General features: G+C 33.9%; 1 protein-coding gene across 2 annotated transcripts in view; it reads right to left on the bottom strand.

Annotated features, from left to right (window-relative positions):
* Positions 1-7,155: 7,155 nt before the first annotated feature.
* Positions 7,156-15,427, bottom strand: part of LOC108916712 — a 92,067-nt gene continuing 83,795 nt past the window's right edge. For both annotated transcript variants that reach the window (XM_018723038.1, XM_018723110.1), the window contains exons 7-8: positions 10,223-10,434; positions 7,156-8,509 (exon numbers count right to left, since the gene is read on the bottom strand). In XM_018723038.1, the coding sequence (XP_018578554.1) occupies positions 8,388-8,509; positions 10,223-10,434 (334 nt within the window). In that variant the 3' untranslated portion in view covers positions 7,156-8,387. The remainder of the gene's footprint in view (positions 8,510-10,222; positions 10,435-15,427) is intronic.

The raw sequence follows: 15,427 nt of genomic DNA, 5'->3' as shown, positions 1-15,427 counted from the left end.
CGCAAGTCACGAACATACATTTTTTCTAGACTTGTGTTATAAATATGCTACCACAATTTTTTTTCTGTTTATGTCTGGTTGTACATATAACAAAGGCAAATGAACTAACGCTTGCTATAATGATGGGGCTTGAGAGCAAAATTTAAGTAATGCCGAATGGAAGTTCCATAAGATAAACAAAAGCAAAGGGTTGTTTGTTTGTCGTTGTTACGTTTCCGAGATCGAAAGGGAATGTTTCGAGTAATGTTTCAAACTCTCTTCAATTGGAATGTTTCGGCTATGTTTCACTAAGTAAGTTTTCAAGTGCTACATTTCTGTAATGAAACAGCAACGTTTCTAGTTATTGTTTCAAATGTGTAGTAAAACAGCTCATTTGCAACGTTTCATTTACGTTTCGTGTTTAGTGGGTCCAGATATCTTTAGGACTGAAAGTGATGAAAAAAAATCTAAATTGATTTATATTATATAAATATAAAGCATTAGAGAATAATCCCTAAATAAATATGTGCAATTTATGGCTTTGCAATAGCTAAAGTAATAACCCTGATTTATATATAGGGCGCTCAGAAATAATCGTTCCATATTTTATGGATAGTTTCTTTTGGTGAAAATAACCCTAGACAGCTTCTCTTGTTCGTTGTTATACGTTCTACGTTTATTTTGTTGTAAAGGCGTTTTTTTTTTGCATAACAATTATTCTCCTCATTGATTTACAGAATTAGAATTTTTTTATTTAGACAATGACCTTTCTAGATAATATGCTTCAAGACATTCCCCAAATATTTCAAGTAGAAGTAGATGCAAGTTTCTAATAAAGGTAACTGATGTAATTAATGATACGTTTCAGTATTTTTACATGTAATTTTCCGAATAAATAAGACAGCGTATGGAAATAAACAATCACATTTTGCTAGGAAGATCAGAATCTCTTCTTGACGTAAATAGGAATCAATTAAGGTATAAAGGAATAATTTTATTTTCTATGGAACTTTACCTATAATTCGTAGCAAAACTTATCTATATTTATTGCAATTGCCGCTTGTCACAGCAAATGGCTGGGTATTTGTCCATCTACCGTAAAAATTATAGTCGAGTATAAATAAACTGTGGAAAAGGGCAATATTTCATAAATAAACTTAAAAAAACACAAATATGTACAATTTGTAGCCGACTTTTAAAACCAATAATTTAAACAATTAACTGCTATTTAGCAAATGCATACAAAGTCAAAGAGCTTTGCTGCTAAAAATTTACAGTACTGCAAGAACACTACAGCTAGCATTATTACTTATTTATAAAAAATGTTACTAGAACCGCCCTTTGGCGGCGACAATCTCGATTAAGTTTTTAACTAACGATACCGTGTTTCTAGATTATAACACACCCACAATCAAAACATGTCGGTAGATAATTCCAAATAGCTAGATCATTTGCCGATCGTTTCACTTATGGTCTGCTGACGATAACTAATAAGTTCGAAATCGGTCTACTGAAGAATAATGTCTACTAGATGCTGTGGATTTATTTCAGTGCTGGACGGAGCTTTAGTCCGCAGAGTATCTATATATTTGCCACAGTATCGTACAGAACTTGAGTTTGCCTAGTGCGACACTTGTGATGCTACAATACTACGATAATAGTACGACGAAATGTCAACGAAGGCGATAGTTTATAAGGAATGCATTGTTGGAGTCACAGGAATCCTCAAGGAATTTAAGTGTGTGAATGTGACACACGACAATATGTGGTTAAGGCGGAGTACAAATTAGACCCTGGTTTTTATCACGTAGCGAAACTTGCTTCATCATACTCGCGTACACCTGGTTGCCCACTCACTACCTTTAGGCTGATCAATTAAGGGCGCCGTATTCTTTAAATAGTGTTTTCCACAAAGACAAATAATTCCAAACATTTAATCACTGAATAATCTAAAGCTTATCAATTAATAGGAATGTTATGTCATGCCACCTGAATATTTTCAAAGACGCCGCAGTAAAACTAATAAAGAGGTGCAAACTATCAAACCATCAAGGTTTTAGATACTGAAATCTACTAAAATACTAACTTTTATATATAACTCCACATGTAAATATTCTTATAACATTTACTTGCCTAGTCCTACATATAAAATTGTTTACTTTTATTTATAAGTACGTGAAATTAATTCTTAAAATGTGGGGTTAGGATAACAGCAAACGCATGTTTTCTAAACGCTTTTTTTTAGTTATTATTTTATTTGAGTAAATTTAAATAGTATCAAGGAATAAACAGAACATCAAGGATTTTATTTTTGCGCTTACTTTTGTTCTACACGTTTTACTTTTTAAGCTTTCAGTACCTAAAAACGCTAGAAATTTGACTATTTCTCGGCCAGGGATATGGCCACCTTACTAATTAACAAAGTACTAGAATATTTGTGTAGATGTCGCTAAATAAAATAGGTTTATAACAGTTTGGTCCTAGTACCAGTTAATACTCCTAATTAGGCAGGTGCAAAGGTATATTGATGTGTTACACTGAGAGACTTAGGTATACTCTGACCGAATGTAGTAAAACATTTGTAGGGTTGTGAGAGGCATTATGCGAGACGTTGAAAAAGGGATACTAGCCCACATAACAAATTTTTATGCCATTTCTTGATTAGGTAAATAGGTGTACATATTTACAGAACATCGATGTACATATTGCGCTGATTTCTTTGAATATATTTCGATTTTTCCACTTTTCTTGTCTATGAAAATGTAAAATAAAAAAAATTTAATGTTTATCTACCGACGTATTTCTTAGCTGTTTATTAGATATTGCGGTTGCAACTCAATGCTGGACAGGGCCTGTAGTTGCAGAGGAGTTGTTACATTAGTTAAAAAGTTAACACTAGTTATGCATTCCTATAGTAACTAGATTAGTAGGTCGCTCTTTGATAGTAGCTATAAAATAAGGTTTTATGTCTGTAAACCATCGATCTAAGATACGACATACCTTTATTAGATTATATCTAACCCATAATCCTAAGCTAAATCTCACATATGGCATACTGAAGTGAGCTAATAAGTTCAAAATCGGTGTTTGTGTACAGTGATTCTCTGACGAATCATCTTAGCTGTCTATTGGATACTGCTGGACGGGGCCTATAGTCCGCAGAGTAATTGTTTTACACAACATAATTCTGAGAACTGAATGGAAAGTAGGATTCCTTAAAAATTTTATGGGAAGGATTGTACAATCCTTGGAAATTCGTTTGAATTGTCTTGAGACAATTTCTACCTTACATAAGACTTCTGGGCTAATTCTTATGATTATAATGAGGTGTATCTTGCAGTACAAAATTAACTAACCATAAGCGATTGCTCGTGAAAAATAGCGCGATGAAGGATGAGTTTTGTATAATTTTTTGTTTCGATTTTCAAGGAGAATTACCTTGAAACACCCAAGTGGCTTAAATTTTAACATTTTCCTGTAAACCGCTAAGATTTGTTTATTAATTTTAATATTAATGCACATTAAATCTAACCTACAAAATGTGGATCATCTGAAAATAGAAAATTTTACTGGCGCGACATCTATTTCGAATCAACTGAACTAAATCGACGCTTTGGTACGAAAATGCGGTTGTAAAACATGCTATCTCAAATTAAGCTTGAAAAACATCTTAGTTCAGGTCTTTAAGTAAAAACATGCTATCTCAGATTGACTAGAAATTTAAGTTGGCACAATGAATGATTAAAACCGTGCATTTATAATAAACCGCGGAAATATGCACGTGCATATCATATGCGCCCGTCGCATCGATATATACATATCATTAAACTTTATACATTCCAACAAATTTCAAAGATGAATCAAAATGTCTTGACAATTGTATTCCGATCTAACTTATTAAAAAAAAAATAAAGAAATGCTAAGCAAAATATGAATGAAACTTTGACCAGTGTATTTATTAAAATGTAATACAGTAAAAATTGAAATTTTATTGCTTGTGACTAATTTTCCGCTTTTCGATAAGCGCTCACATAAAACTGAGCTGCTCAGTAACGGCGTAGACAAAGAGTTTAATAAATGCAGTTTAAAAAACTAATTATAACTCGATTATGTATTTTATTTAGAAAAAATATATTTTAGGTTAGCATTCTACAGAATACATACTATTAAAACCTCACTTAAAGTTACACAATGTATTTATAAATTACTTAATTACGTATTAAAGATTTACTTACCTCGTCATATTGCTTTATTACCATTGTTTATGCTTTACCCAATGCTATGTAGGATCTTATAAGTTTATTTTTAATCTAATAAAAAAATTGTTTCTTTTTTACTGTTTTTTAATGGAAATTATTATTTGCGAGTCCGTAAAACATCTTTGTTCTGGGCCTGTGGGAAGGGAATTTTTCAAATGAGTGAAAGCCGAAATTCAAACATAACTCCTGTTAAATTTATTGTATCGATATATACATATTAAAACTAAAAGTATAATACAGGAAAGTCCAGATTAAAACTAGAAAATAAATAGAATTTATGCAGAATGGTAAACGAAATAATTTACAATAAATAATATTGTCAAATGATATTGCCATCACATTAAAAAAAGGGTCGTGTGATGTATACTTCGCACTAATAATAACAATGTATCACAAAAATTGGCAACGTTATGTATATGCAACTGTAATACTAACAATATATTGATATCAAAAAAATTCTGTAGCAAACGCTTTTTTTAGTACTTACACGAGGCTTAATATCTTACATGTTTTTACACGTTTCCAGTAAACATCAATACTGTACATTGAGGATTAGAACGGATTCTCCTTGGAGCTTCCAGACACCAAAAACGACATTATGTTATATGCACACCGACAACTAGAATGTACTTTTGATATTTTCTATACATCACGATACATTTTATCTTTTATATATATGTATATAAAAAAAAGATCCTTGCAAAGTCTTTTCCTCTGTTGGAAACTGTGCTGAAAATAATTTCAATCCGTCGTAACTGACCTTACTCGGACATAATCAGCCATTTATTAGACACATTTGTTTTATAAAACAATCTGTAAAAGCGTACAAAAAATATATAAATGCGAGTCCCAAATTTGATGAAAGGAAAAGAGCGAATTAGATTCAAAAGTTTGATTGATTTGATAATTAAGAAATTTAAAATTTTTATTGCAAAAACGAAATGTTTTCCTAATGCGCAATGGTTTCTGAAAAGTTACGGTTGAAGCGATTGATTAAATTAATACTCACTATTTTTCAGTGGCTTCTGAAAGGTAAAAAATTATTAAACACCATTCAGGATTCACATAATTAAATTAACAATTATTTAAATTTCCGATTAAAAACAACAAAAATATTTCTTTAATGTGTCGTTCAAAAAAGCGCTAAATAGTTCAGTAGCAACAACAATGGCAAATACTAAAAAATTATTATTTCCGAAATGTAAAAAATTATTTTAAACACCATTTGGGTTCCTCAAAATTAATTAAATTTGATAAATAAACCTCAAATTTCTACTAAAAAACAAAAAAAATTCTTTAATGTGCTGTCTCAATAAGCGCTAAAGTGTTTAATAGTAAAAACAATGGAAAGCATTTTCCGTGGATTCTGATAGGTCTAAAATTTCTTCATTATGTTTAAGTAATACCTAACTGTTTAATAAGCAACTTCAAATTTTTATGAGAAATAAAGACAAATATTTCCTTTAATGTGCAGCTCTAATAAGCGCTAAAGAGATTAATAGCAAGGAAAACAGCAACCAGTAAAAAATAAAACTTTCTGAAAGACCAAGAATCAGACAGCCACACAAAAAAAAGTTGTATGTACTTTTCATGCGACATATGTTATACGTAGTATGTTTGCCTCCTGATCACGAATCCGGTGTTAGAATTGAGCTACCACATCACAGGAATTTCCTAACCTCAAAAAACAGGTCAAAAATATCAAAAATTCACGAAAGTGCTAGGAATTTTTTTTTCTATATTCAAATGTCTTCGGCGGGGTATATATGGTTAATACCCCGCCGAAGGTGAATCCGTTGTCACAATTGATGGTTTCTTTTCTAACCTCAAAAAAGCGGGTCAATTAAGGTCAGATTTCACAAATTTTAAAAAAATAACACATTCGCGCCAAATTTGGTATACGGGGGTTTTCGTGGTCGCTGATCACGGATCCGAAGTCAATTTTACAAAATTCAAGATGGCGAATCCAAGATGGCCGACCAGATTTTCAAAAAAATAGCACATTCGCACTAAATTTGGTATACAGGGGTTTTCGTGGTCGCTGATCACGGATCCGAAGACAATTTTACAAAATTCAAAATGGCGAATCCAAGAGGGCCGACCATATTTTCAAAAAATAACACATTCGCACCAAATTTGGTATACGGGGTTTCGAGGTCGCTGATTACGTATTCGAGGTCAGAATTGCGAAATTCGTTTTGTAATATTTTTGTTTATTTTATATCCTGAATATCCAATCATGTTTTAATTTAATTTTCTTGTTTTTTTTTTCTGTAAAAGATCTATTCACGGGTTCTCTGTTTAATCTCAGCAAATAAAGTACATAGGTAATTGACTAAATTTTTAAAAACGAATTTTGTAAATCTGATCTCGGATTTGTGATCAGGGACCCCGAAAATCCTCGTATACCAAATTTGGAGCGAATGTGTTATTTTCTGAAAATTTGGTCGGCCGCCATCTTGAATTTTGCAAAATTGACCTCGAATTCGTGATCGGCGACCCCAAAAACCCCCGTATCCCAAAGTTGGCGCAAATCTGTGATTTTTTTGAAAATTTGGTCGGCCATCTTGAATCCGCCATCTTGAATTTTGCAAAATTGACCTCGGATCCGTGATCAGCGACCCCGAAAATCCCTGTATACCAAATTTGGCGCGAATCTGTTATTTTTTTAAAATGCGTGATATCTGACCTTAATTGACGGTTTTTTGAGGTTAAAAATTCTCATCGCGGATTCACATTTGGCGAGGTCTGAACCATATAAGTGAACATTTGAATATAGGGAAAAAAATTTTTGTATTTTTCCTAGCACTTTTTCGTGAATTTTTGCTATTTTTGACCCGTTTTCTGAGGTTAGGAAATTCCTGGGATGTGATAGCTCAATTCTGACACCGGACTCGTGATCAGACGGTAAAAATACTACGAATAACATATGTCGCATGAAAGTACATACAACTTTTTTTTATGTGGCTATGTTATTAAACACCATTAGAATTTTAAATAATTAATTAAATCAATAATTATTTAATAAGTAACTTCAAAGATTTGTTAAAAAAAGCAAAAATACTCCTTTATGTACCATTAAAATAAGCACTAAAGGTTTCGATAGCGAAAAACAATTTAAAAGTACTATTTTCAGCGGTTTCTAACAGGTCAAAAATTTTGTATCTTATGTTTGAAAACATCAATTATTGAATTCATAATTACTTAATAAGCAACTACAAATTTTTGTAAGAAAAGAAAAATATTCCTTCAATGTGTCTTCAAATAAACGCTAAAGAGTTCAATAGCAACAATAACTGCTACTACTGAAAAACGACGGTTTCTGAATGGTAAAATATTAACTATCACATAATCAAATCAATAATTATTCAATAATTTTAAATTATTTAAAAAACTAACATTATTTTCTTGTGTCATCTAAATAAGCGCTAAAAACGAATTAGCGTTTAAAACAGAGAGCAATAGTGACCATTCTTTACCAATAGCTTATGGTGAAACACTAATTTTCACATAATTAGCGGAATGATTAATTATTTAACAAGCAATTTCAAATTTTTATCAAAAAAAAAAAGGAGAAAACTAAAAGATGAGATTAAAGTAGCATTAAAATAAATGCTAAGTAATTTACTGGTCAAATCAGTGCTAGTCACCAAATACCTGTAAGTTTCAAATCACTTGATCAATTTTCCGTTTTGGCAAAAAAATTATTAACAAACTATCATATAATAACAAAAATTAAGTTTCATTTCTTCTTTGTACTTTTTTCTGGATATGTGAGACTCTAACTTTCTTTTTAACCCGAACGAACTCATTTCCGTTTCATCAATTTGGTCACCCCTTCCACGATAAAAAGAAAACCTAGCACTAACACGCTATCCCGATACTGTAATACTGCAACTAGAAAATACAAAATACCTATACTTTTGATTTGTACAAAATTTTGAGCCCTCGCTTCGACTCGGCACGAGTTAACTTCGTCCTATTGTCATCAGTGGAAGTTATTGTCCTGGATAGCGGGCGCGCTCCTCTAAAGACACCTCACAGGGCAATGCTACAGGATGTTTTCGTACCAACAGTAATATCAACATTGATTATTTGATGTACCGTACACGTTCAAGCGGTGACGGGGCGAGAGGTCTAACACCTTGGCTACCTGTCGTCCATCACCACCTGCTTGAATACTTGGACCCCCGTCGACATCTGGGACTTGACCTCGTGGTTTCCAAGGGCCGCGGTGCCGTCCTTCGCTATGAACAGCTGAAGACCAGAGGCTGGAAGAGCAGGCACATGATAGACTAGGCGGTATCTGTTTTGGTTTGGGTGAATCGTATATCCACGGAGATTTTTGGCTTTTTGGCTTTCAAATATCACTAGAAATGAAAATTTTTCCATGTTGTTTAAACAATGGTCGAATTTTTGTACTAATAAACAATTAGAATAACTTTGTAAAGATTCAATCAAATCAAATTTTTTAAAGCAGGTTCTAAAAGTGATTGGAAAGACGCTTCTTAAAAAAAAAACAGATCGATTGGTCAATTAGTTACGTAGTTATAGCCGATCAAAGTTAATTTCACAGAAACCGAAGACGAAATCGATTCGATCGAAGAAGTAGAAGTAGAAGAAGAAGTAGAAGAAGTAGAAGTAGAAGCAGAAGTAGAGTGCGAGAATGAGGAGTTAGACAACGCGGAAATTAATAATTATTTTGAGTTTAAAACAAAAATCATCAAAATCTGACCTCTAGAAGCTGAGATATTAAAAATATTTAAGCGCGTCGCGGTTTTGAACTCGCCGATTCAATTTCGAGCAGGCCGAAGCGGCCGCGCTCTCTGCTTCCCCGCACGATTTTCTTGAATTGCTCGCATGCATAAATAACTTCAAACACGTTTTAAAGTAGGTTGCCAACGAAGAAAAGTATTGCAAACTTAGACCTGGTAAATACTCGGAATACCAAAGGTATTTTTCGAAAAATTAGCCCGGATGTCCCAGTACATTTAGTGTAAATGACGGTTAACTTTGATTGGCTGTAACTACGTAATTAATTGACCAATCGATCTGTTTTTTTTTTAAGGAAGCGTCTTCCCAATAACTTTTAAAACCTATTTTAAAAAATTTGATTTGGTTGAATATTCACAAAGTTATTCTAATTGTTTATAAGTACAAAAATTCGACGAATGTTTAAACAAGCGCCAGAGCCCTCCTAATTGACAGATTTTAATTTTTCAAAAAGCGTTTGAAAGCCCTTTTCTATGTGATTAAATTTTCAAGTATCTAAGGGCCTTGGTTTCTGCTGTGCAAAATTTTGAAAATTTGCAAATTTTGTTTCAAACTGGATTGTAAAATTATTATGCAAAATCTATCGAACCGATTTAGATGAAATTTGGTGTGATAATTCTACATAACATGAAGTTTTCTGGAGCCAAGTATGAAGGTCCTATACCCAGTTTAAAAACCCCAAAAAAATCCCTAAAAAGTAATGTTTTTTAACCCCATTTATGCGATTTTTTCGATTTTTACAATAATAATCTTGATTCATTCGATTTGTAACTAGTCATATTTTGTAAAAAATTTAATTACAAACATTGTTGTCCTCCTTCATTTTCGTCTAAAATCAACTCTTGAAAATATCCATAATTAATAGGAAGAAAAATATGACATTTTTCGAATTTTTTTAACATATTGTGCCGCCAAAAGTTAAACTCACGTTTTTTTTATACGCATAGAAAAATATTCATTTCTAGTGATATTTGAAAGCCAAAAAGCCAAAAATCTCCGTGGATATACGATTCACCCAAATATGGACTTTTTTAAACAAATACCGTCTAGACTATGAACGAATTAATACAATTCAAGGAAAAGTAATACGGCGTTTCTTAAAAGTTACTAAGACGGTTCAGGGAGTATCAGCACATTGGCGACACTTCCTGAAAGGACCAACAAAACAGGACCATCTGTAGTGTTTAAGAAACATCGAAACCAGATCTTACTTTCAGCTGAGTCATCCGCTTGCTCCAGATTGGTATTCTTCAAGAGCTCCTCTATCAAATCATCGGGATTGACCCTGGTGATCTCCACTCTTCCCGGCACGGTTGCCATGTCGGACTCCTGGACCTGGTTCTTTTTCCGTCTCTCGTAGGCCGCTTTGGCTCGATCCAGTGATCCGGTCTCGGACAAAACGAGGCTGCCCGCGCTTGGATTCCTACAACATCAACTTTTACCTATAGCGATTGTAACTCCGTCGTCCAACATAAAGCAGTCTTGTATAGCGGGTACATATCGTACAAAAAAAATTGAGTATTTTGCTTGTTAATGTTTTTACGTTAATATGTAAGCCGCTACCAGTGCCGAGGTTATAACTACATGCAGTGCAACACAGCAAAAGCGATATGCAAACCAATAAATAACAAAATTGTTTTGGGTGATGGCATTTTTGTCAAAAAATGCCCTGAAGTTCATACAAAGTTACACATGCTTTAAACTGTTTTTTTAAATTTTTTATAATAAAAGATGTCCCAGAAGTAACGCTAGATTTGAATTGTGCGTCATTTTCATTCCAAACAGTTGGCAGCATTGTGATTAGATACGATGGATGAGCGAGTGAAATTTGTGACAATTCATTACAAGTACGGAGAGTGTGTAGCTGAGAATGTACGTAAATTACGTGGAATTTTCGCTAGAAGGAACGCCCCGAATGAAACAACTGTGAAAGATTAGTTGCCAAATGTTTACAACATGCAACCCTTCACAACGCTGCCAACTTTCAGAATGAAAATGGCGCACAATTCAAATCCTGTGTTTTTGGGATACGCTTTATAACCGCAAATATTCAATGAAATAAGATATATTCACATTTCATCAATAAATACTAATAGTATTTATCCAATCCTATTTTTTACATTAAAAAAACATGCAAATTCGACGTTTTGCTTAACAATAATCAGTTGAAACACTAACATGCTTATATTAGGGAGTCCATGCATCTCTCTTGAAATTAAAACAATTGTATAAACGTTTTATTAAAAAAATGACTAAAATCATCGGATATATACATTTTTTTTGAAAACTCGAAATTTTTCCGAGTGACTATTTTATACCGGGTGTCCCATTTTAAAAAATACTCGTGAGTATCTCTTAAGTTAAGGGCTTAATGAAAAAATTTTTCAAATAAAAGTTGTAGGGTTTTGAAGGGGACAACTAATGGTGACCTTGACCTTCCAGGTCATTTCAAGATCAAGTTGATTTTTCAAATGGAAACACATTATTTTTGACACCAGAAATGAAAAGAGCAGAAAATTTTACATCCGACTATGACCTTGACTATGGCCTTCTAGGCCATTTGAAGGTCATTTTAGTTTTTGTTGCAAAATTCTACTTTTACGGCCAGAAATGAGAAGAGCGGGCCATTTCACGTCCATCTGTAACATTGACCTTGACCTTCACGGTCATTTCAGTCAAGTTAATTTTTCAAATAGAAGCCGGTATTTTTCAGACCGAAATAGAAAGTGCGGAGAATTTTGCTTCCGGATATAACCTTGATCATGACCTTAAGTTTCAAAAGTCATTTGAAGGTCATTCTAGTATTTTGCAGGCAAAATTTTAATCTTATTCATATTTTTCTTTTTGATATGTGGGGCTCGCCATAATTTTCCAGAATACCCATTTCTTATTCAAATGTTTTGAAAGTCAGACTAGCTCAGAATTTAGTAATAGTTAAATCCGATACGGCGGATGCAATATGTCGAATACTCGGCTCGACCTTGAGTTTAAACGTAGGTTGAAGCATTTTCAAAGTGTTAATTCATATGAATATTAAAAATGTTTACTAAAAATTGCTCGGCCATATTGGATTTGAATATTTTCAAATTCTGACTTCATATTCGCGATCAGCACCCTCGTAAACCCCCGAGTACACTATTCGGCAAGACGGAAATGAATTTTGCAACAAAAAAACTAAAATGACCTTCGAATGCCCTTGAAGGTCATGGTCAAGGTCATAGTCGGATGTAAAGTTTTCTGCTCTTTTCATTTCTGGTGTCAAAAATATGTGTTTCCATTAGAAAAAATCAACTTGACCTTGAAATGACCTTGATGGTCATGGTCAAAGTCACCATTAGATGTCCCCCTCAAAATCCTACAACTTTTATTTGAAAAATTTTTTCATTAAGCCCTTAACCAATTTAATAGAAATAATACTATCATTTTGCAAAATGAATCGCCGATTTTCTAGTTTTTAAATCAAATTCTCTCACAAAATATGATTTACGGTTGATTTTCTAACTTTCCTTTGACTGATTTTTAATTCCCTACATATTCAGAACTTGCAAGTTCTGTAAAATTATTGGTAGCCCATGGCATCCGTGATTTTTCTGCAAACATGCTGCGCACAAACTCAAAAATGCAAACAACGAGGCAAACGACACAACAGAACGGGTACGAAACGAATACAAGAGACAACAAGGCAGACAACACACTAACGTAGTGACGCTGGGCCGGCGCACTGACGGTGGGTTTTGTGAATCGGACGAGACAGTGGTTGTGATGGTGAATGCTGGCTGCTCGTCAGGGCTGATGGCCAGCGGCGCTAGCTTACCTCCCGATGACCCGTCCAGCAACTTTCGGTGGGTCCTGCAAATCAACGCCCAAAACGGCCTGTTCTAGTTCGTCAAGTCAGAAAGCTACCGCTGTTTTATTGCGGGCGACTACGCATACAACACATTAGTCGGCATTATTTGGGGGGGGGGAGGGGGCAATTTTATAGTCAATATTACTTTCTATGATGGCTGGATAACGAATGATGGTAACAAGGCCTAACTTTAAGTAATGATTTATCTCTTCAAAATAAACAAAAAAAGATACAATTTTTCTTAATGTGACACATAGTTCCTCTTAAAACATCTAATTTATATTAGAAGTATTAAGAAAATACNAAAAATGACTAAAATCATCGGATATATACATTTTTTTTGAAAACTCGAAATTTTTCCGAGTGATTATTTTATACCGGGTGTCCCATTTTAAAAAATACTCGTGAATATCTCTTAAGTTAAGGGCTTAATGAAAAAATTCAAATAAAAGTTGTAGGGTTTTGAAGGGGACAACTAATGGTGACCTTGACCATGACCTTCAAGGTCATTTCAAGATCAAGTTGATTTTTGTAATTGGAAACATATTATTTTTGACACCAGAAATGAAAAGAGCAGAAAATTTTACATCCGACTATGACCTTGACTATGGCCTTCAAGGTCATTTGAAGGTCATTTTAGTTTTTGTTGCAAAATTCTACTTTTGAGACCAGAAATGAGAAGAGCGGGCCATTTCACGTCCATCTGTGACATTGACCTTGACCTTCACGGTAATTTCAAGGTCAAGTTAATTTTTCAAATAGAAACCGGTATCTTTCAGACCAAAATAGAAAGTGCGGAGAATTTTGCTTCCGGATATAACCTTGATCATGACCTTAAATTTCAAAAGTCATTTGAAGGTCATTCTAGTATTTTGCAGGCAAAACTTTAATCTTGTTCATATTTTTCTTTTTGATATGTGGGACTCGCCATAATTTTCGAGAATACCCATTAACCCTTTGCGGCATGCATTTCTTATTCAAATGTTTTTGAAGTCAGACTAGCTCAGAATTTAGTAATAGTTAAATCCGATACGGCGGATCCAATATGTCGAATACTCGGCTCGACCTTGAGTTTAAACGTAGGTTGAAGCATTTTCAAAGTGTTAATCCATATGAATATTAAAAATGTTTACCAAAAATTGGTCGGCCATATTGGATCTGAATATTTTCAAATTCTGACTTCATATTCGCGATCAGCACCCTCGTAAATCTCCGAATACACTATTCGGCAAGACGGAAATTAATTTTGCAACAAAAAACTAAAATGACCTTCGAATGCCCTTGAAGATCATGCTCAAGGTCATAGTCGGATGTAAAGTTTTCTGCTCTTTTCATTTCTGGTGTCAAATATGTTTCCATTTGAAAAAATCAACTTGACCTTGAAATGACCTTGATGGTCATAGTCAAAGTCACCATTATATGCCCCCCTCAAAATCCTACAACTTTTATTTGAAAAATCTTTTCATTAAGCCCTTATCCAATTTAATAGAAATAATACTATCATTTTACAAAATGAATCGCTGATTTTCTAGTTTCTAAATCAAATTCTCTCACAAAATATGATTTACGGTTGATTTTCTAACTTTCCTTTGACTTCTTTTTAATTCCTGGATATTCAGGACTTGCAAGTTCTACAAAATTATGGGTAGCCCTTGGCATCCGTGCTTTTTCTGCAAACATGCTGCGCACAAACTCAAAAATGCAAACAACGAGGCAAACGACACAACAGAACGGGTACGAAACGAACACAAGAGACAACAAGGCAGACAACACACTAACGTAGTGACGCTGGGCCGGCGCACTGACGGTGGGTTTTGTGAATCGGACGAGACAGTGGTTGTGATGGTGAATGCTGGCTGCTCGTCAGGGCTGATGGCCAGCGGCGCTAGCTTACCTCCCGATGACCCGTCCAGCAACTTTCGGTGGGTCCTGCAAATCAACGCCCAAAACGGCCTGTTCTAGTTCGTCAAGTCAGAAAGCTACCGCTGTTTTATTGCGGGCGACTACGCATACAACACATTAGTCGGCATTATTTGGGGGGGGGGAGGGGGCAATTTTATAGTCAATATTACTTTCTATGATGGCTGGATAACGAATGATGGTAACAAGGCCTAACTTTAAGTAATGATTTATCTCTTCAAAATAAACAAAAAAAGATACAATTTTTCTTAATGTGACACATAGTTCCTCTTAAAACATCTAATTTATATTAGAAGTATTAAGAAAATACTTTAAAGAAATGTGAAACTTTTATANCTTTCTATGATGGCTGGATAACGAATGATGGTAACAAGGCCTAACTTTAAGTAATGATTTATCTCTTCAAAATAAACAAAAAAAGATACAATTTTTCTTAATGTGACACATAGTTCCTCTTAAAACATCTAATTTATATTAGAAGTATTAAGAAAATACTTTAAAGAAATGTGAAACTTTTATACAGGGTGCACCGTAAGATATACAGCGTGGGTCAATTAGAAAAAAGTTGCGCCTTTTCAAGGTCATTAAAATAAACCAAACGGATCAATATCTGCTGTCGTTCCTGAAATATTGTGATAAAACTGAAAAT

The sequence above is a fragment of the Anoplophora glabripennis genome, unplaced genomic scaffold, assembly GCF_000390285.2.
Source record: "Anoplophora glabripennis isolate ALB-LARVAE unplaced genomic scaffold, Agla_2.0 scaffold1, whole genome shotgun sequence".
NCBI lineage: Eukaryota > Metazoa > Arthropoda > Insecta > Coleoptera > Cerambycidae > Anoplophora > Anoplophora glabripennis.
This window is presented reverse-complemented; position numbering and strand designations above follow the sequence as displayed.